At 39.8% G+C, this 23,120-nt stretch overlaps 1 protein-coding gene across 1 annotated transcript in view; it reads right to left on the reverse strand.

Moving 5' to 3' along the window:
* LOC138757941 (diacylglycerol kinase theta) overlaps positions 1-23,120 on the reverse strand; it is a 161,129-nt gene that overhangs the window by 87,015 nt on the left and 50,994 nt on the right. Inside the window, exons 7-8 of the mRNA XM_069926125.1 lie at positions 21,367-21,450; positions 17,042-17,142 (exon numbers count right to left, since the gene is read on the reverse strand). Coding sequence (XP_069782226.1) covers positions 17,042-17,142; positions 21,367-21,450 — 185 coding nt within the window. The remainder of the gene's footprint in view (positions 1-17,041; positions 17,143-21,366; positions 21,451-23,120) is intronic.

A 23,120-nucleotide genomic window follows, 5' to 3' on the forward strand; every position in this document is an offset into this window, starting at 1 on the left:
GGGCAGTGGATGTTACCTATATGCACTTTAATAAAAAATGTGATAAGGTTCTTCATTGTAGGCTGATCTGATTAGTAAAGATGTATGGGATCAACAGTAAATTGATAGTTTGGATTCAGAATTGACTTGGCTCTGGAAGACAGAGGGTGCTGGTGGAAAGGTGCTATTCTGGCTTGAAGTCCAAAACTGATGGTATTCTATTGGAATCGGTATTGAAACCTCTGTTGTTTGTGATGTCTAAATAAGTAGGATGAAAACATAGCTAGTGGGTTAGGAGGAATGGAGATGAAGCTGTTTGGTGAGGTTAACAGTGCGAGGACTACTAGAAGAATACAAAATAATATGGATCAGTTTCAGAGATGTGCAGAGAAATGGCAAAAGCTTAATCAGAATAAGGGTAAAGTGTTACACTTTGCAAGTCAAATACAAGGTGAAAGTATACATACATTTAATATGAGGATTATTAAAAGCAACAATATGCGGAGGGCTCTGAGGGTCCACGTCCATTGATCCTTGAAAGTGGTACCATAAATAGGGTGGTTAAAAAAGTTGAATGGTAAGACTTCCTTCATCGGTTGGTGTTGAGTACAAGGGTAAGGAGATCTTGTTGCAGCTATATAAAAACTTGGGATCATTATTTGCAATTCTGGTCACCCCATTACAGAAAGGATGTGGAGGCTTTGGATAATGGGGATTGGAGGCTGAAGGGTGAACTGATAGAGGTATACGAAATGGTGATAGGCATAGATAGGGTAGACAGTCAGAATCTTTTTCACATGCTGAAAATGTCACATACTTGAGAACATGATTTAAAGTGGGGGGTTGGGGTGAAAATGGAGCTGTAAAGGGATGCTCAGGATGATTTTTTTTCCGGAGAGTGGTATATGCTTGGAACAAGTTGGAGGTGGTAAAGGTGGAAACAGACACAACAGAAGCATTTAGGACAGACACCTACATAGACACAATAATATACAGGGAATAGAAAGATATGTATCATGTGCAAGCAACAGTTTAACTTTAATTTGGGCATCATGGTCAATGCAGACATCATGGACAAAGGCCCTGTTCCTGTGCTGTCTTGTTCTATGTCCCATATACATCATTTGGTGAAGGGGTGAGCACATTAATATAGAGTCAGATAAAGGTAATGGACATGCTGAAGGCTTTTGAAGCTGCTAATTTGAACCTGACCAGATAGAATCATGAAGATTATTGTACAGAAACAGGTCAAGCCCAAGCCGCTGACTGAAGTATGTTCCTCAGCTAAACCAGTTTGGATTTATTTGGCCCATATTCCTCTGAATTTTTCCGATTCCTGAACCAATCCAAATGTTTTGCAATTGTTCCTGCCTCTACCACTATCTCTGGCAGCTCATTCCACATATTAATTACCCTGTGTGCAAAAATACTTGCCTCTCATGTCACCTTTAAATCCTTTCCCTCTTAATTTAAACTTGTCTTCTAGTTTCAGACCCACCCCACACCCCCAAAACTTGGGAAAAGACTTAAGCATTTCCCTTACTTGTGCATCTCATGATCTTATAAGCTTCTACAAGGTTCCGCCCCTTGAGCTTCCTTCACACCAGGAAAATCAGTCTCGGTTTCTCCAGTCACTCATCACACAAGCCTTCCAGTCCTGGCAACATGCTTGTGCATCTTATCTACAACCTCTAGCTTTATCATATTATTCCTACAGCACAGTAACCAGAACTGCATACAATACTCCAAGTATGGTTTCACCAATGGCTTGTACAGCTGTAACATCACTTCCCAACTATTATACATAAGCCCTATCTGATGAAGGTAATTGAATTCTGCCTCATGCACCCGGAAACAGTGAGAAAATTGTTTTGTGTGCTATCCTGTCAACTCAGCCTACCTTTAAGTGCAACAGATCATGTAAAACACAAGTGCAGATTGTAGAAAGTAGAAAAGATTCAGTTAAAAAAAGTTCAATGACAACATAATTTTACTAGTTGGATAACGGAGGAAAGACACTGGCCTTGAATCTGATGGTGCGTGTTTTGAAACCCATACATCTTCTGCCCGATAGGAATGGTGGGATGGGTCCTTTAATATTTTGGCTGCTTTCCCCAGGCAGCAGGAAGTTTTGACAGAGCGGAGTTTAGTTTACGTGATGGACTGAGCTGCGCTCATAGCTCTCTGCAGTTTCTTGCGGACTTGGACAGAACAGTTCCCATTAAGCATTTTGTACACCTTCTTCACCAACTTGTCTACCTGTGTCACCACTTTCAGAGAACTACCATACCTCCTTGTACTCTTTGGTCTCTCTCTCTCAGTTGTAAACACTCCCTTCTTCTGAAACTTTCTGCAGCCTGGGGAAAGGGCCCTGCTATTCATTACATACATTGTGGCCTAGTTTACCTTCCAAAAAAAAAATCAGAAGTCAGATTGATCCAGCATGTCCAAATTGACAGTGGCTGTGGCTTGGCTTCTGCAGAAGAGTGATTGTAGTGAGTTGCCACATGATGGGAGTAAGGAACCAGTGCAGTGGCACATTACATTATATTTTGGGAGATGTTGAGCTTTCCAAGTGTTTTTGGAATATTGTGTACATCTTTAGTTGCCTACCGAGAGGAAAGATATCAATAATATTGAAAGTCCACAGAAAATTTACAAGGTTGTGGCCGAGACTTAAAGAGTTAAATGATAGGGAAAGTTTGAGTAGGTTAAGACTTTACTCCCTGGAGTGTTAGAGAATGAAGGGAAATTTGATAGAGGTATACAAAATGACCAGGGTATAGATATGTAAAACTGATTAGGATGCACTTAGAGTATTGAGTGTAATTTTGGTCATCCCACTACAAAAAGATGTTCAGGGAGTTGGCCTTATTGAGGGTATACAACGACCTACTTCTCACCATGGACTTGGGTGGAACTGCTGTTCTAATGTTCCTAGTCCTCAGCGCAGCATTCAACACTGTTGATCACGTTATTCTGATAGACCATCTCCAGTAGGAGGTTGGCATCAATGGTGTGGCCCTGAGCTGGTTCAAATCTTACCTGACTGACAAGGCTTTCACAGTCAACATGGGCAACTACATATCTGCCTCAGCCACCCTCTCCTGCGGGGTTCCGCAAGGATCCATCTTTGACCCCATTCGTTTCTCACTGTACATGCTCCCCCTTGGCCACATCATGCAGAATCATGGCATCTCCTTTCACTGCTACGCCAATGGCACCCAGGTCTGTCTCCCCCTAAAACAGGATGACCAGTCAAAAATCACCAACTTCACCAACTGTCTGGAAGACATAAAATGCTGAGGGGGCTGCAATTTCCTCCAACTTCATGAGACAAAACCTGAGATCATCCCATTCGGTCTCCCTAATTTCACCAAAAAGTTACATGACTCCCTTGGTAATATTAAACCCCACGTTAAATCCTTTGGGGTGCTATTCGACTCGGCCTTCAAATTTGACCAACAGGTCAACCCGTGGTGAAGGCCTGCTTTTTCCAGTTCCTCACATTGTTAAAATAAAACTGTACCTCTCACTCAAGGATCTTGAAAAGGTCATTCGCGCCCTTATCTTCTCACGTCTGCACTGGGCTATACACTGAGATTAGCCAATCCTCCCTAACCTGCCTCCAGTCAGTTCAGAAAGCTGAGGCTAGGGTCCTGACAGGTGCAAAGAAGAGGGATCACATCACCCCAATTCTGCCCTCCCCGCAGTTGCTGCTGGTGCGGCTCAGAATCGACTTCAAGCTGCTGTTATTTACATACAAGGCCCTCAACGATCTCACCTCACCCCCCATATCTCCGATCTGCTTACGCCCTACTCTGCTCCCAAGCAGCTCAGATCAGCTACCACAGGACACCCGTCTGTTCCGCACACTAAGCACACACAAGGAGGAAACAGGGCCTTCGCGATTACAGCCCCCAAACTATGGAACAGCATTCCCTGACCATTAAACTAGCCCCCTCCCTCAACTGCCATTAGCTTTTAACATCTGAATCCTTTGCACATTCCTAACCTCAATAGTGCTGCACTATTCACTACTATTATGGTCTATTTATAATATCTTAATCTTTTGTTTTGTAAATAATTGTACTAGTTTCGATCACTTGCCTTGGTTTGTATAGCACTTTGGTCAAGGCAAGTTTTTAAAAAATGCGCTATATAAAGAACTTGAACTTGACAAGGAGAGCTGAACAAACTTCTGTTGCTTTCTTTAGGGTGTCAGAGGCTGAGGGCTGATCTGACAAAAGTCATAAAATTAAAAATTTCAAGTTCAAAGTATGACATCACATTAAACCAGTCCTGAGGTTTTTTTTCCCCTGTGGGTCAGGCAGAATTTCTACTTATCAGTGGTGTAAACTGTACTCAAAAAAAGATTTGTATACAAAAGAAAGGAATGTAAATAAAATGACTGTGCAAATACTGAGAAAAATAAATATTCAGTGATAAATAATGAGCAAAGAGTCCAGAAATGGATATCTGATTGACTGTTGTTTAGGAGTCTGATGGCAGAGTGCTCCTGAACTTGGTGGTACGAGTCTTGTTGCATCAAGTCCTCTTTTTTGATTCAGCTGCAAGAACAGAGTGTGTGCTGGGTGGTGTGGATCCTTAATGATTGCTGTTGCTCTCCCACGGTGGCATTACAAGTATATTTTCTCGATGGTGGGGAGAGTTTTGACTGTGACATACAGGGCTGTGTCCACTACCATTTGCAGGGCTTTCAGTTCAGAGGTATTGGTGCCCCCCATACCAGGCATTTATGTAGCTGATGAGTACACGTTTCACTACACATCTGTAGAGGTTTGCCAAGGTTTCCAATGTCATTCTGAATCTCCGCAAACTCCTGAGGAAGTAGAGATGCTGATATGTTTTCTTCATGATGACATTAGTGTGCTGAGATTCTGTTTCCTAGGGGCCAGGCAGAATTACCACTGATTGGTAGTGCAAAAAAACTGTACTCAAGAAGCTATGCATACATGTGAACAAATAAATAAATGTAAACAAACTGTGCAATATAGAGAGAACAAAATCCAATAAAGTGCACCAGTAAGAGTCCTTAAATGAGTCTCTGATTAAGTTTGTTGTGGAAGAGTCTGATGGTGGAGGGGTAGCAGCTGTTCCTGAACTTTGCTGCGAGTTTTGTGGCACCTATACCTCTTTCCTGATGGTTGCAGCAAGAACAGAGTGTGTGCCGGGTGGCGTGGATCCATTATGATTGCTGCTGCTCTCCGACAGCAGCATTCCCTGCAGATGTTCTCGATGGTAGGGAGAGTTTTGCCTCTGATGTCCTGGGCTGTGTCCACTACCTATTGCAGGCGTTTCTGCTCAGTGGTATTGGTGTCCCCATACCAGTCTGTGATGTAGCCAGTCACCATGCATCTATAGAAATTTGCCATGGTTTCTGATATTATAGCAAAGCTCTGCAAACTCTTGAGGAAGTAGAGGAGTTGATGTTTAGTGTGCCATTAGTGTGCTGGCTCCAGGAAAGATCCTCTGAGACAGTGACTCCCAAGAACTTAAATTTTCTCACCCTTCCACCTCTGAACCCCCAATGATTTTTCTGCTTTTCCCTTCCTGAAGTCAACAATCAGCTCCTTGGTTTTGGTGACATTGAGTATCAGGTTGTTGTTGGTGCACCATTCAGCCACGTTTTCAATCTCCCTCCTCTATGCTGACTCATTGCCCCTTTTTTTTTACAATCCACTACCACGATATCATCAATGAATATGAAAATAGTGTTATTGTCATAGTGAGCCACAGTCATTGGTGTATAACAAGTAGAGCAGGGGGCAAAGAACATAGCCCTATGGTGCTCCAATGTTGATGGAGATTGTGAAAATGTTCTTATCAATCTTCACTAATTGTCTGGAGGTGAGGAAATCTAGGATCCAATTACACAGTGGGGTATTGAGGTCCAGGTCTTGGATTTTACTGATCAATTTTGAGGGAATGATCTTGATGAATGCTGAACTTAGTCAAGAAAGAGCATCCTTATATACATATGTATCAGAATCAGAAATTATTGTCATGAACAAGTCATGAAATTCGGTGTTTGCAGCAGCATCACTGAGCAGACGTACATATAATAACCGTCTTACAACATTACTATAAAAATAATAAAAACAATAACAGAGCACGAAAAGTAAAGGTAGTATCTCACTGGTGGGAACATCTCCACAACAGATCAGTCGCAGCAACTCGGGTGACCAAAACATGGTTTGCGTTCTCACCAAGGTGACGCCTCCATCAGTCGCGGTGACTAATGCTGTCCGTGACTGGGAAAACATCTTCGCGGCATCGCCACGACCTCTCCTCAGTATCCGACGTCGCGGAGAGGTTGTGGCGACGTCGCAGAGAGGTCCCGGCGACACCGCGGAGAGGTCTCCCCAGTCGCGGACAAGATTAGTCGCCGCGACTGATGGAGGCGTCGTGGAGACCTGCTGGAGACTGGAAAAAGTCTCCAGAAAAATCGAACATGTTCAATTTTCCGGCGACTCCCCGGAGACCTGGTTAGTCTCCAGGAGATGTCTCCAGGCCAGTGAGATAGGACCTTAAGGCAGTGTCTTCGGTTCATTATTATTCAGGAATCTGATGGCAGTGGGGAAGAAGCTGTCCTTGTGCCGCTGAATGCTCGTCTTTAGGATCCTGTACCTTTTCCCTGATGGTAGCAGAGCGAAGAGGTCATGGCCTGGGTGGTGGGGGTCTTTGAGGATAGAGACTGCTTTTTTAAGACACCACCTCATGTAGATCTCCTCGATGGAATGAACTCTGGTGCCTATGATGTCACAGGCAGAGTTAAGAACCGGCGAATTTATTCTTGTCCTGAGAGTTGGCACCTCCATACCAAGCAGTGATGCAACCAGTCAGAATGCTCTCCAGGGTACACCTGTAAAGTTTTATGAGTGTCTTCAGTGAAGTACCGAATCTCCTTAGACACCTCACAAAGTATAGCTGCTTGTGAGCCTTCTTTGTAATTGCATCAACATGGAAGCTCCAGGACAGATCCTCAGAATTGTTGCAAACCAAGAATTTGAATATTCCAGGACTTTGTGTAGAGCCAGTGGGATGGTATCCACCGTAGACCTGTGCCCGTGGTTGGAAAATTGGAATGGATCTATGTCACTGCTCACACAGGAGCTGATATTCTTCAAAACGAGCATTTGTGGATGTGGATGCCACTGGTTGATAATCATTTAGGCAGGTTGACACACTCTTCTTGAGCACCAGCACGATGGAAGCCTGTTTGAAACTCGTGAACACCACGCCCTGCTGGAGTGAGATGTTGAAGATATCCATGAAAACATTGGCAAATTGATCAGCACAGGTTTTCGATATTCAGCCAGGTACTACATCCTGATCTATGCTTTTCTTGGATTCACTTTCCTGAAGGCAGTCCGCAAGTCATCCTCAGATACAGACAGAAGAGGATCATCAGGGGTCATGGGAGGTGCAGTGGTGATTCGTCTTTGTTCTTGTGGTCAAACCTGGTGCAGAAGTCTTTGAGTTCATCTGGGAATGAAGCTTTGCTGTCTTCTACCACATTTGGTTTGCAGCAAGTTATTATATTTAGGCCCTGCCATAGTTGTTGGGTGACCTTCATTTTCATCCTGAAACTGCATTTTGCCCTGGAGGTGACTTTCCATAGATCGTACCTGCTCCTCAAGTCAAGTCACCTTTATTTGCCATTCTTACCATCCTTGCATGGTTAAAAACTGGATCTCTGGACTTAAATGTCTGTGTTCTGGCTCTCAGCAGGTCCCAGATTTCATTATTCAACTAAGGGTTCTGGTTGGGAAAAACCCTGAACGATTCGGTGGGGACACACTTGTCCACAGCTGGTTTGATAAAGACTTTGACAGCCTGGTTCAGGAAATAACCTCTGAGTTAGTGACCCCCAGGAATTTTAATTTGCTCACTCTCTCCACTTCTGATCCCCCAGTGATTACTGGATCGTACACCTCAGGTTTTCCCTTCCTAAAATCTACAGTGAGCTCATTGGTTTAGGTGATGATGAGGGAGAGGCTGTTGTTAGTGCACCGTTCAGCCTAGTTTACAATCTGCTTCCTGTATGTTGACTCATCACCCCTTTTTATATAGCCCATTTTGGTGGTTTCATCAGCAAATTTATAAATAGCATTGTTCTTCCGAGCCATCATAGTTTTTCTTTTAATTTAAACAAACATTAAAAAAAAAATTAGATATACAATATGGTAACAGGTCATTTCGGCCCAAGAGTCCATGCCGGCCAATTTACACCCAATTGATCTACACCCCTGGTATGTTTTGAACTGTGGAAGGAAACCAGAGCTCCCAGGGAAAACCCACGCAGACACGGAAAGAACGCACAAACTCCTTACAGACAGTGTGGGATTCGAACCCTGGTCCCAATTCACTAGTGCAGCAAAGGTGTTGCGCTAACCGCTACGCCAACCATGCAGCCCAAAATAGCTGTAAAGTGAGTAGGGCTGGGGATGAGATGTGTCAATCCACAACAATTGGGGTCTGGAGGAGAGCATCGACTGGGTCCATGGTCAGAATCTTTCATTTGGGGTAAAAATATGGTTTACAAGAGGATGAGTTTAAAGTTGGGCGGGAGGTGCAGGTAGGCATTTAAAGGTGTTGTGCAGGAAAAGTACTTTTTTTTTAAAGCATAGAGTAGTTCATGCCTGGAATGGGCTGCCAGGAGTAGAGGTTTATGTATTGTCAGGCTGCAACATTTTAGTATAAATTGGCATCAATTGTCACAGAAATATGAACCAAAGGGCCAATTCCTGAGTGTTACGGGCCCAGAGGACCCCAAAACCCAGCAGCAATAGAAATTCACCAAGACAAATGGTTACTTAAATAAAAGTAGTTTTTAATTTTCTTTAAACATAAAATAAGATCAAAGTTTAAATTATTATTATTAACAATCTAACTTAACTCCCTTTTAATTCTAAGCGCACGTGTATGTAATGTGTGTGTAAACTCAGAAAATTTCTTTGATTCACAGTCCAATCTCACTTCTTACTCCTCAAAATTCACCAATATCAGGAAATTCTTATACTGTGCACAATTCAACATTTATGAATTTTCACCAAGCTCTGATGCTTAAAGATAATTGGTTACCACTCAGGAAAGTACTTGTTGATTTCAGAGAGAGATTTTTTTGCTTGTTGGGCACATACAAACTGATTCCCTCCAATCCCCATCAGGTTTTCCAAATGATAACCTCTTCTTCTGCAGGTCACCACAGAGTTCCTTTTGTTTCCCTTTACATCTTGCCAGTCATTTCCTCTTGTATGGATCACAAGTCTTCAACAGGCTGAATTGAAAACTCACAAACTGTCTTTAAAATGATGTTACAATCTCTCACTCTCCTCTCTCTCTCTCTCCAGACAGATTAGTCTGTTCATCTGTTGCTTTCAAAACAATAATCCATTACTCCACAACATGTCCAATTAACACCTACTCGTGAAGTCTCTATAGGCATTCTTCAAAGTTTTTGCAAAGGTACTTGAAACCCGGACTGTCTGGCTTGAGCAAAGCTCTGGCATTTTAAATGAGTTCTGTTTTGTGAAGTGTTTGTTTCCTACACTGAAACCCCCACAATCTATCTTTTCCAAAAACATACCTCTGTACAATATAAAATATGATATAATCTGTTGCACTGAGCTATAGTGTTTTAGTTCTACGTTTTATCTCTATCATGTTGTATTCTTTGATAGCCCATTATACTACCCACATATCACCAATCCTAGTACAATCTGCAAACTTTCCAACCCGCCCATCGACTTCTTCATCCAAGTCATTTGTGTGTTCCATAATATTTGGGGCAAAGATACTTTTTTTCCTTTATTGACCCTGTGCTCCACAGTTTTAAATTTTAATTAAACAATTCACGGGATTAAAGTGCACATTTCAGATTTTATTCAAGGTTATCTATATATATTTCAATTTGACCATGTTGAAATTACAGACTTTTTATACATAGTCCTCTCATTTCAGGGCACCATAATACTTGGGACAAAGTCATGTTTAGTACTTTGTTGCATATCCCTTGCATGCAATGACTGCTTTAAGTCTGCGATTCAAAGATGTCACCAGGTGCTAAGTATCTTCTCTGGTGATGATCTGCCAGGCCTCTACTACAGCCATCTTCAACTCCTGCTTGTTTCGGGGGCTCGTCTCTTTAAGCTTACTCTTCATCTTTATGGAAGGCATGCTCTATTAGATTTAGATTGGGTGATTGACTTGGCCATTCAAGAATTTTCCAGTTTTTAGCTTTGAAAACTCCTTTGTTGTTTTTGCTGTATGTTTGGGATCAATGTCTTGGTGTTGATGAAGCACCATCTAATGAGTTTGGTGGCATTTTATCGAACAAGCAGATGTAATCTGCGATTAGTGGACTGTATAAAATGGGGTGATGAGTCAGCATACAGGAAGCAGATTGTAAACCTGACTGAATGGTGTACTAACAACAACCTCTACCTCATAGTTTGATTACTATGGATGTTCCTATACACCTCAGAATTCATTTTGCTACTGCCATCAGCAGTTACAATGAAGATACTTTAGTGCACCAGTACCAATGGCAGCTAGCCATACATGCCCAGGCCACATATATATCCATATGCTTGTGACTCCCAGGGCCTTTATGACATCAACCACTAGGATATGGGCTTGCCCAACACCTGGAACTTTCACAATCAGATCTGTTGTAGACTTGTCCACGACTCCCCGTGAGCCAGTTTGTCTATTGCATGGCGAGCCACCTCAATATATATATATAAATAAAAAACTGGCCTATATCAATAGATATAGGCCAGTTAATTCTGAACCAAGCTATCAATTCACCATGGATCCAAGCATCAACATTCACTGACCCACCCTCATCCACCACCTTTGCAACCCCATGAAAATGTCATTGTTTGTTAGACCTGCTTGGCACAAAGCCTTGCTGAAGTCTCTCACTTGACTATGTCTTTCCAAATGTATGTAAATCCTATCTCAATCTCTTCTCTCCAATAGCTTCCACACCACTAATGTGAAGCTTATTGGTCTACAACTTCCTAGCTGTTCTAATTTCCCATGAACGAAGGTACATCAATGGTGACATTGGGGGAGTCAGGTGATGGAGTAGGGGGAGTCAGGTGATGGAGTAGGGGGAGTCACGTGATGGAGTAGGGGGAGTCACGTGATGGAGTAGGGGGAGTCACGTGATGGAGTAGTGGCCGGTCAGGGAACTCCAGCCCTCTCCGGAAAAGTTTTTAAAAAAACACACAAAACACAAAGGCACAAACATAAAAATTAAAACTAAGTGAAAGTAAAGGTGGGAAGAAAATGGCAGCGAAGAAAGAAAAGTCGAAAGCAACGGGAAGAAGAGAAGAAGGAACGTCGGAAGAAGAAGGTGAAGGCTTTACCTGTCCGAGGAGGCCCGCCGCAGAGAGAGAAGCATGCTCCCTCAGGTCAGTGGAAGTCCCGAGCTCAGGACTACAAAAATGGCTCGCGGAGCCAAGTAAAAGTGTGCAACCGCGCATGAAAAAAAAAACACTGACGGGAGGGGGGACCAGCTGAGGAGTCGATCTCCACAGCTGAGGATGACAGCTGCAACACAACAACAGGAAGAGAACATAGAAAACAACGAGAACAAGAAAGAAGAGAGTAAAAAGAAAACAAGGAAACAACAGATGACCAACACAGAGGAAGAAGAAGTAGAACATAGAGAAATGGAAGAAGAAGGGAAAGGTAAGACAATGGATATATTTTTTTTTAAAGAATATATGAAATCAGTAAAAGAATGGCAATTACAAGAATTTAGTGAAATAAAAAGAAGAATTAAAAGTGCAGAAGAAAAAATGAATAGAATAGAGATGGTCATGTCAGAGATAGGAAAAAGAGTGGACAAGATGGAAGAACGAGAAACAGCCGTAGAAATGGAAGTAGAGGACTTAAAAAAGAAATTAGAAGAATCTAATAAAAAAGTTAAAGAGACACAAGAGCTGTTAGCTCAGAAGATAGATATAATGGAAAATTATAATAGAAGAAATAATATAAAGATAGTTGGCCTTAAGGAAGATGAAGAAGGCAAGAATATGAGAGAATTTATAAAAGATTGGATCCCCAGGGTCCTAGGAAGACCAGAATTACAGGAAGAAATGGAAATAGAAAGGGCACACAGAACACTAGCCCGTAAACCACAGCCACAACAAAAACTAAGATCCATTTTAGCAAAATTCCTAAGATATACAACGAGAGAAAATATATTGGAGAAAGCAATGAAGAAAATAAGAGAAGACAAAAAGCCACTGGAATACAAAGGTCAAAATTTTTTTTTCTATTCAGACATAAGTTTTGAACTCCTGAAGAAGAGAAAGGAGTTTAATACAGCAAAAGCGATCCTATGGAAAAAAGGATATAAATTTATGCTAAAGTACCCAGCGGTACTTAAAATAGTTATTCCAGGGCAGCAAAACAGACTATTCTCGGATCCGGAGGAGCACGAAAATTTAACAACTACAAGACAGACAGAGAGATGAAGACATGTAACGAGAGCAAAAATGACCACGAACTATATGTATGTGTGTGTGTGTACATGAGTGTATCCGTATTTAAAGGAAAATATATAGAGTATAGATAAGAATTAATAAGGGGAAGAGAGGAAGTAAGGAGGGAATTAAGAGAGTGACCTTTGTTATATATGAAAATTGAAATCTTTTCTCTGGGGGGCTGGGTGGGGAGGAGTCACGGTCACTGCGAAATCAGTTGACGCTTGCGAGTGAATTCGCAAATCCTGATGGAGAGGGGAGATGTGGTTGCCCGACAAGGGATAAAGGGCAACTCAGGAAGGGGAGGGGATAGTGGGGTTAAAGAAATTTTAGATAGGAGAGTAAGAGAAATGTTTGATGTTTTAGAAATGTTGTCTTATAAAGTGTTCAAAACAAGAAAGCAGAAATGGATAAGAAGGAAAGGTGATGATGAGGAAACGGAAAGGAAAGATAAACAAAGTATGAAATGGCTACGTTGAACTATATGACTTTAAATATTAACGGAATACATAACCAAATCAAAAGGAAGAAACTGCTAAATTTACTGAAAAAAGAAAAAATTGATATAGCATTCGTGCAAGAAACACATTTAACTGAAATGGAGCACAAGAAATTAAAGAGAGATTGGGTAGGACATATAACAGCAGCGTCATATAATTCAAAAGCCAGAGGAGTAGCTATATTAATCAGTAAAAATGTACCAATTAAAATAGAAGAGGAAATAATAGATCCAGCAGGGAGATATGTAATGATAAAATGTCAGATATATTCGGAGCTTTGGAATTTAATCAATGTATATTCACCTAACAAAGAAGATCAAAAATTTATGCAAGATATTGTTTTGAAGATAGCAGACATGCAAGGGAACATACTAATAGGTGGGGATTTCAACCTTAATTTGGATTCAAACATGGATAAAACTGGGAAAAAAATTAACAGAAAGAACAAAGTAACCAAATTTATAATTAAATCGATGCAAGAAATGCAACTTTTGGATATATGGAGGAAACAACACCCAAAGGAAAAGGAATATTCATATTATTCGGGTAGACATAAAACATACTCAAGAATAGACCTATTCCTGTTATCAGCTCGTATGCAAGACAGATTAAGAAAAACAGAATATAAAGCTAGAATATTATCGGACCACTCACCCCTGATATTGATAATAGAGTTAGAGGACAAGAATGTATAGATGGAGATTAAACTCCATGCTACTTAAAAGAGAATTAATTGAAAGACAAATTAAAATGTACTTTGAAATAAATACAGAATCAGTGAAAGATAAGTTTATACTATGAGACGCAATGAAAGTGTTCATCAGAGGGCAAATAATAAGCTATGTAACCAAGATGAAGAAGGACTACAATCAGGAAACAGAGCAGTTGGAAAGGGAAATAGTAAAAATAGAAAAAGAATTAGCAATGAAGGAAGACACAACGAAAAGAAGAGAATTGGCAGATAAAAAAATAAAATATGAAACACTACAAACATATAAGGTGGAGAAGAACATAATGAAGACAAAACAGAAATATTATGAACTAGGAGAAAAAACGCACAAAATTCTAGCATGGCAGCTTAAGACAGAACAAACTAAGAGAATGGTATTGGCATCAAGGAAAAAAGACAAACAAATCACATATAATCCAACAGAGATGAATGAAAACTTCAGAGAATTCTACGAACAATTATACCAAACTGAAAACGAAGGGAAAGAAGACAAAATAGATGAATTTTTAACTAAAATTGAACTACCTAAATTACAAATAGAGGAACAAAATAAATTAACAGAACCATTTGAAATAGTAGAAATACAAGAGATAATAAAAAAACTACCAAATAATAAAACACCGGGAGAGGATGGATTCCCAATAGAATTCTATAAAACATTTAAAGATTTATTAATTCCTCCCCTCCGTGAAGTAATCAACCAGATTGATAAAACACAAAGCTCACCAGATTCATGCAAAACAGCAATAATTACAGTAATATCAAAGACAGGGAGAGATCCACTCGCACCAGCATCATATAGACCAATATCTTTACTTAACACAGATTATAAGATAATAGCTAAACTATTAGCAAACAGATTAGCCGACTATGTACCAAAAATAGTAAATCTAGACCAAACTGGATTTATTAAAAAAAGACGAAAACAGACAATATTTGTAAATTTACTAACTTAATTCATGCAGTAGAAGGGAATAAAGCTCCAACAGTAGCAGTTGCTTTAGACGCAGAGAAGGCCTTTGACAGAGTAGAATGGAATTATTTATTCAAAGTATTACAAAAATTCAGTTTACCAGAGAAGTATATTAATTGGATTAATTGGATATAAGGGGCCATTGGCAAAAGTGACAGTAAATGGATATATATCAAAGCAATTTAACTTAAGCAGAACAACAAGGCAGGGATGCCCACTATCACCCTTATTGTTCGCGTTAGCTATAGAACCACTAGCAGAATTGATAAGAACAGAAAATAAAATAAAAGGGATAAAAATAAAAGACAAGGAATATAAAATCAGTTTATTTGCAGATGACGTTATAGTATACTTAACAGAACCAGAAATATCAATAAAAGAATTACATAAGAAATTGAAGGAATATGGAGAAGTGTCGGGTTACAAGATTAACACAAATAAAAGTGAAGCAATGCGAATGAATAATGTGGATTTCTCAAAATTTAAGAAAGAATCACCATTCAGATGGCAAATGCAAGCAATACGATATCTAGGTATACAAATAAAAACCTTAGCCATCTATATAAACTCAATTATTATCCACTAATGAAAAAATTACAGGACAACTTAGAGCATTGGAAAGACTTACCACTAACACTAATAGGAAGGATAAACTGTATTAAAATGAATATTTTCCCAAGGATACAATACCTTTTTCAGGCATTGCCAATACACTTGACGGAGAAATTCTTCAAGGAGTTAAAGAAAATAATAAGGAAATTTTTATGGAAAGGGGGGAAACTGAGGATAGCACTAGATAAATTAACAGAATGGTATAAACAAGGAGGCTTACAACTGCCAAACTTTAAAAGTTATTATAGAGCCGCACAATTAAGATACCTATCAGATTTTTATCAAACAAGGGAAAAGCCAGATTGCACTAGATTAGAACTAGATAAAATAGGGGAGAAGATACCTGAACATATATTATATAAATGGGATGAAAAATTGGTACAACGTAGGAATTCTCCAGTATTACATCATCTGCTCAATATTTGGAAGAAGATTCATGTAAAAAGGAATAAAACAAATGACCAATTACCAAAACTAATACTGACGCAAAATCAGCTAATCCCTTTTACAATGGATAACCTTTCCTTTAGAGAATGGGAGAAAAAAGGGATCAAAAGAATAGAAAATTGCTTTTCAGGAAATAAATTACTATCCTTTGAACAAATGAAGGATAAATATAATATAACTCAAAATACAGTATTGGCATACTACCAACTGAAATCCTACTTGAAGGACAAATTGGGAAGCAGTCTGACGTTACCAGAGGGAAGTAATTTTGAATATGTGATTACAGACACAATGATAATCAAAAAATTTATAACAAGTATGTATATTAAACTGCAAGAAAAGGAGAATGAGGAAACAAATGGTAAAACTAAACAAAAATGGGAACAAGATCTAAACATAAAGAATGAAACATGGGAGAAGTAATGCTCTGGAACTATGAGAAATACAATAAACACGAGGTTACGTATGATACAATATAATTGGATACACAGGCTATACATTACACCTCAAAAGTTAAATAAATGGGACCCAACAGTATCTGACAGATGTTTTCGCTGTAAAAAGGAAATGGGAACAACAATTCATGCAATTTGGACATGTGAGAAAGTGAAAAAATTTTGGGAAGATCTAAACCAGATATTAAATAAAATCACAAAAAGCAATATACCAAAAAACCCAGAGATCTTCCTCCTAATAACATAAAAATCAAAGAATTTGGACTTGATTTGGATGGTGCACAAAAAAGATCTGTTAGGATAGCCCTAGCTGTAGCAAAAAAATGTATTATGTCAGCCTGAAAATTAGAAGATAACTTGAGAATTCAACAATGGTATATAGAAATGAATAAATGTATTCCACTAGAAAAAATAACATATAATTTAAGAAATAATATTACAATATTTGAACAAATATGGGAGCAATACATGAAACACAATAGAGAAAACCTACCAGGGACATCTACCACCTAAAATGACAGAAGGAGAAGGAAATGAAAAGAATTGACTCAGTGGAACTTCTTGTTTATTTTTATTGAGTGACAACATTGTTTGACGGGTTTAATGTATCTTAGATTCTGAACTTTAAATGAATGGGAGGGGAGGTAGGGAGGGTGGGATGGGAAGGGGGGGGGAGAAAATGACACTATATATTTGAAAAGAAAAATGTATGTATCTTGATCAATGTGGTTTATAGTATGAAAAATAAAAAATTTAAAAAAAAATTGGTGACATTAATTTTACCTTCATGTCGAGGTTTGATTCTTGAACCGACTTACCACTGCATCTTCTATTTTTGAAATTCGTGGAACAGTAATTAGTCGAAATTGATTCCGTTTCACTGTGTCATTTCCATCAAATATCTTTAAAGTCTGTTTACCTGAGAATAATTGATGACATTAGAAAGAAAGTAAAACTAACATAAATATTATCAATAGACTTCTAAATAGGAAGAAATACCATAAAGAAATTCAGCTATAAAATCAAACTGCAGGTATTGAGAAATCAAAAGAGTTCATAATTTCACCTCATTCCCTAGTTTTGTACAAAATAAGATTATTAAATGATCCATTATCGTTACACTTTTCTTGGATTACATTTTAGGATAAATGCATCTTCATGGGTACCAAGGAATATTCACATAATCTTGTGCTATGTGGATCACTGCAAGAGTATTCACATCCACCTCTAATTTAAAACATTAAAACTGAATCTAAATTTGAACATGAAGATTTCCTGGTATCTGATCTACAAGATATCCGCAACTAATCTTTTATTATTTCCCAATTCAAAATCTTTTTACCACCATCGTGAATTTGTTTAGTATTTTAGCTTTAAGATTACCAAGCATTCAGTAAGATATAAACACTGAATTTTCCCACAATTAGATATCCTGTGCCAACTGCAGCCACCTGCTGAACCAGAAAAGTTGTTTTCTGATGGTTTCATCAGCCATGAGCTGTACTTTAATAAAGTCAACTCCCTGCTAAACAACAATATGTTTTTTTTTAGAAACAGGAAGGATATTAAAATTAAACCATTCCTCCAACAAACACTGTACATTTCCGGCATATGACATGAGTGGAAGCAGTGGATAGGTTCAACAAGGCTTTGTGCATGGGAAATCATTCTCACTAGTTATTTACATGGCAATGAAGAAGATTGGTGAGGGGATAAAGTAAACATTGTGTGTAAGACTTTTGAAAAGGTCCTAAATAGTATGCTGGTCTGGAAGATTACATCCTGGTTGAATAAACATTGGCTTGATGGTAGGAGACAGAGGGTAGTTGTTAATCAGACCAGAGGCCTGTCACTAGCAGTGTGCCATAGGGATTAATACTGAGTCTCATGTTCAGACCAGAGGCCTGTCACTAGCAGTGTGCCATAGGGATTAATACTGAGTCTCATGTTCAGACCAGAGGCCTGTCACTAGCAGTGTGCCATAGGGATTAATACTGAGTCTCATGTACTTTTGCATGTATAGTAACATACTGGTTGATAATGTAGTAACAAGCTTAACAAGTTTGTCGATGACACAAAAATTAGTGGTCAAATGAAGGGTGATGGTATCTTAGATTAAAATGGGATGTAGGTCAATTAGGGTTAGGTGAGTTAGGTGTTGCATTTTGATAGCTGGAACCAGGGCAGGATTTACACCATGATAGAAGCAGATTCTGGTCATCGAAACCCATGCTGTCTAGTTACCCCCAAGTAACCTACCAACCCTATTTGTTTTGGAGGAAAGGTGGAAACCGAAGCACCCAGGAAAACCCCATGCAGGCCACAGGGAGAACATAAAAACTACTTTGAGACTGCACCAGATATGGGCAAAATGCTGACAAATGTAGCTAGCTTAGAATAACAACTTTTTCGGTGTGGAGAAATTGTGCCAAATGGTCTGTTTCCATACCGCAGAACTCCTTGTCAAATATTTTCCAATCTAGTTGCTCATAATAAGACTGTTTCAGTATCTGAGCAGTGGCAAAAAGTACTGAAAATAGTGCAATCATTAGTAAATTCCCCTACTTCAGAGAAAAGGTCACCGATGAAGCATCATTTAAGTAATGGTCGAGGGTACTGACCTAAGTGAATCTTGCAATGATGCCATGGCCTCAGATGTTTGACCTTCCAATAACTACATCTATCACTTAGTCTAAGATAGTCAATGGACCCTTTTCTCCTTGATTCCTAGTGGTTCAACTTTATTCCAGCTCATTGGTGCCACCCAAGTGAAATGTGCATTTAAGCCACAGGCCGTCTCTTTTGCCTCATCTCTGCAATTCAATTCTTTATATTTGTACCAAATCTGTGATGAGTTCTGAAGATGAATGGCCCTGACAATGTCCAAAATGAGCAACAGAACCACTAAATATTGCCGCAAACAAAACTTCCCAACTTTCAGGCCACGATATCTGTAAGAGTCTGGAAAAAAAGCTATTGTATCTGCTTCCACCACTCATTGATTCCTATCCCCGCATTACCCATTTCTATCTTTTACCCTAGATACATAAACCCAACCACCCAGTTACACCCATTGGTTCTGCTTGCTTTTTCCTGACTGAATTAGTTTAATCTTACCTTGACTCTATCTTTTCTCTGCTGGTCCAATATCTCCCCACCTACATCCTCGATACCTCACATGCCTTCCATCTCTTCAATGACTTCCAATTCCCTGAACTAGACCGCCTCATTTCATGATAGATGTCCAATCCTTTTATACCTCATCCCCCATACAGAAGGTCTTAGAGCACTTCACTTCTTTCTGAACTAGAGACCCGACCAGTCATCCTCTATCACCACTCTCCTCCGCCTGGCAGAACTTGTGCTCGCTCTAAACAACTTCTCAGACTTCCTCAAATCAAAGGAGTGGCCATGGGTATCCACATGGGTCCCAGCTATGCTGCCTGTTTGTGGGCTTTGTGGAGAAATCCATGCTGCAAACCTACACAGACAAAGCCCCTCAACTCTTCCTGACTACGTCATGCACCCATGATGAGCTTGTCAACTTCATTCACTTTGCTGCCAACTTCCACCCCAATCTCAAACTCAACTAGTCCATCTCTGATAACACTCTCCTTTTTGGATCTTACTGTCTCCATCTTGGGAGACAAGCTTTCCACTGACATATATTACAAACCCACCAACTCCCACAACTACCTCAACTACACTTCCTCACACTCTATTCCCTGCAAGGAATCTATTCCCTTCTCGCAATTTCTCCATCTCCGCCACATGTGTCCCCAAGATGAGGTCTTCCAGTTTAGATCTTCTGAAACATCTGCCTTCTTCCACAAATGTAGCTTCCCCTCTGCCACCATCAACTCAACCTTCACCCACATATCCTCAATTTTTTGCTCATCTGCCACCAGATGCAATAAACACAGGTTTCCCTTGTCCTCACCAACACCCCATCAGCCTCCGCATCTAACACATTATCCTCCATAATTTACGGCAATTACAACAGGGCCTCACTACCAGACACATCTTCCCCTCTCTGCCTTCTGTAGAGACTGCTCCCTCCGTGACTCCCTCATGCATTTATCCTTCTCAACCAATTCCCCCATCCTGGTACCTTCTCCTGTGGACACAGAGGTGCGACATTTGTGCTCTCACCTCCTTCCTCACCTTAGTCTGGCGCCCCAAACAGGCCTTTCAAGTGAAGCAACACTTCACTTGTTTATCTGCAGGGCTGATTTACTTTATCCGGTGCTCCCTTTGTGGCCTTCTCTACATCGGAGAGACTAGGCGCAGATTGGGAGATCACTTAGCTGAACACCTTCGCTCCGTCCGCACCAGTAATAAAAACTCCCAGTAGCCAACCATTTCAGTTGTGTCTCACACTCCTATACTCACACGTCTGACCAAAGCCTTATGCACTATCCCACCAAGACCACTTGTAAATTGGAGGAACAACACCTGATTTTCTGTCTGGGCACTCTTCAGCCAAATGGCCTTAACATCAACTCCCAGTTTCTGTTAACCAGCTCTCCTTTCCCCCTCCCTTCCCCCTGTCTTTTTACCCTCAGCTCTCCATCCATTGGATGGAAGTGCCTGTACTGTTCCAAATATGAACCATAGATCTTCCCAGTTCTGAAGTGTCTGTTCTAAAATACCTCAGGGTGGATATTTTTGGTCCCATGACACTACTTCATTCAGTATCTTCAGATTTTTCTTAGCATCATATGTAACAAATACATTGACAAGATCAGGACCTCAGGAGTCCAAGCTATCATGTAATTAGCAGGGATGTTTGAACTAATCACTCGTATGAATATGCTATCAACTCCACATTGCAGTTCAGTTTTCTGGTCAGAAAGTTCAGTTGCGGGTAGTCTGATCATATTCTGATGCATTACCGAAATGGCCTTAATTAACTACAAAATTACTAAGGTGACCTCTAAATCCTGAAACATTTCTCAAGGAAAATTGAGATAAATTGCCATCCAAATTTGAAGTTAAATAGTTAATCTGAAGGCGGAGAGGAAATCTTTGCATTGAGGGCCAAAAAGCCTGTACTGTGGTATATTCTTCAATGTTCTATTCAGATTGCACAAAATTTAATCAAAACCAATCGTGTGGACTGAGTGCCCACAAATTCATTTACCTGAATCAGTTGTGGACAAGGCATCCTTATTTGATCCATGGTTTCCAGTAGCCAAATCATCATCGGCAACACTGTCCTCATCCACTATGGAAAGACATTCCCATAAGCAGCAGACTTTGATAGTAAAAGGACGTCAGGAGTACTCCAGTGCGAAATGTCACGTGCTCACAATACCAAACACATAAAGTGCATGCTTGCACACTCACACACATACATACAAGCAGAGCAAGCACAGCAGTCAATATCACATTTCAACAAATTACAGTACTTTTCTAAGCAAGTACTTTTTCTTTTTCGGACATTGATAGAGTTGTCAATTAATTCCATTAATGCATTAGATTAACTCACAATTGATGTACTAAATTTTAATATAAATTTTCATGCATTACTACATATGCTCTGAAATGCAAACATTTGAATTAAAAACAGAAGTGAACCATTTGGCTCCTCAAACTAATTCTGCCTTCAACAAGATCACAGCTAATCTGATTGTAACTTTATCTCTGGATTCCTGCCCTACTTCTTGTAATCTTTCATCCACTTGCTTATCAGGAATCCACTTATGTTTTAAAAGCATTTGAAGATACTGCTTCCATCAGTCTCTGAAGAACAGGATTCCAAAGACTCCCAACCCTCAGAAAAATATTCATTTAATCTCAATCTTAAATTGGTGACCCAAGATTCTGCCTTCTCCCACAAGAAATGACATACTCGCTACATCCATTTTGATAAACCCTCATCAGAATATTTCTCAGATAAGGTGGCCAACATCAGAGGCGGATGAAGACACACAATTACACTGTATAACTAAAGCATAGGATCCCTACTTTCATAATTAGTATCCATTGCAACAAAACAAGATGATGATTGCTGGGGTTTCAACAGACTCTTTAGCACCTTTGGGTGATTCAGGAATAGCCAATGTGGATCCCTTTTCAGCAGGGATAACTGTAGGCCTGTGAGTGGTAGGAAAACTACTGGAAAAATTCCAAGGCACAGAATTGATATTCATTTAGAAAGGCAGGGATTATTAATGATAGTCAGCACGTCTTTATTCGTGGAAAATCCCACCTCACATATATGAATGAATTTTCTGAGGATGTAATTAAGCATAATGATGAGGAGCGTGCAGTAGATGTTGTCTATGTGCACATTAGTAAGGCTTTCAACAAGGCCAGCATAGTAGGCCTGTCCAGAATGTTATAGGCCAGGGCAGGCTGGCACATTGGATCAAAAATGGTGCTGGGAGGCAGAGTGGAGGGTTGCTTTTCTGATTGGAAGTCTGACTAGTGGTGCATCACATGGATTGGCACGACGACTCTGTGCTAATGTATCAATGACTTAGAAGTGAGTGCTAGTTTACAGATAGCATGAAAATGGGTAATGTTGTAGATAGTGAGGAAGGGTGTTTAAGGCAACAATATAGCAGGAAAGGTTGGTGGAGCAATGGCAAATGGAATTTAAATCTAACATACATGAGGTGATCTTGGGAAGGCAAACAAGGGTAGGATGTAAACAAAAAATGGTTAAAAAAAAACGTGAGTATTAATAAAGTTAAGGATCTTGAGGAACAAGTCCATAGTTCCCGGAAAGTGGTAGCCTCTATGGTAATAAATACCTTGAAGAAGGGCTCAGACCCGAAACATCATGTACATATGTTTACTTCCTATGGATGGTGCAAAGCCTGCTGCATTTTGTGTTTTCACTATAATCAGAGCATATGAAGACTTTCATGATTCATATTTTCTCAATGG

Source organism: Narcine bancroftii, chromosome 3 (genome assembly GCF_036971445.1).
Source record: "Narcine bancroftii isolate sNarBan1 chromosome 3, sNarBan1.hap1, whole genome shotgun sequence".
NCBI lineage: Eukaryota > Metazoa > Chordata > Chondrichthyes > Torpediniformes > Narcinidae > Narcine > Narcine bancroftii.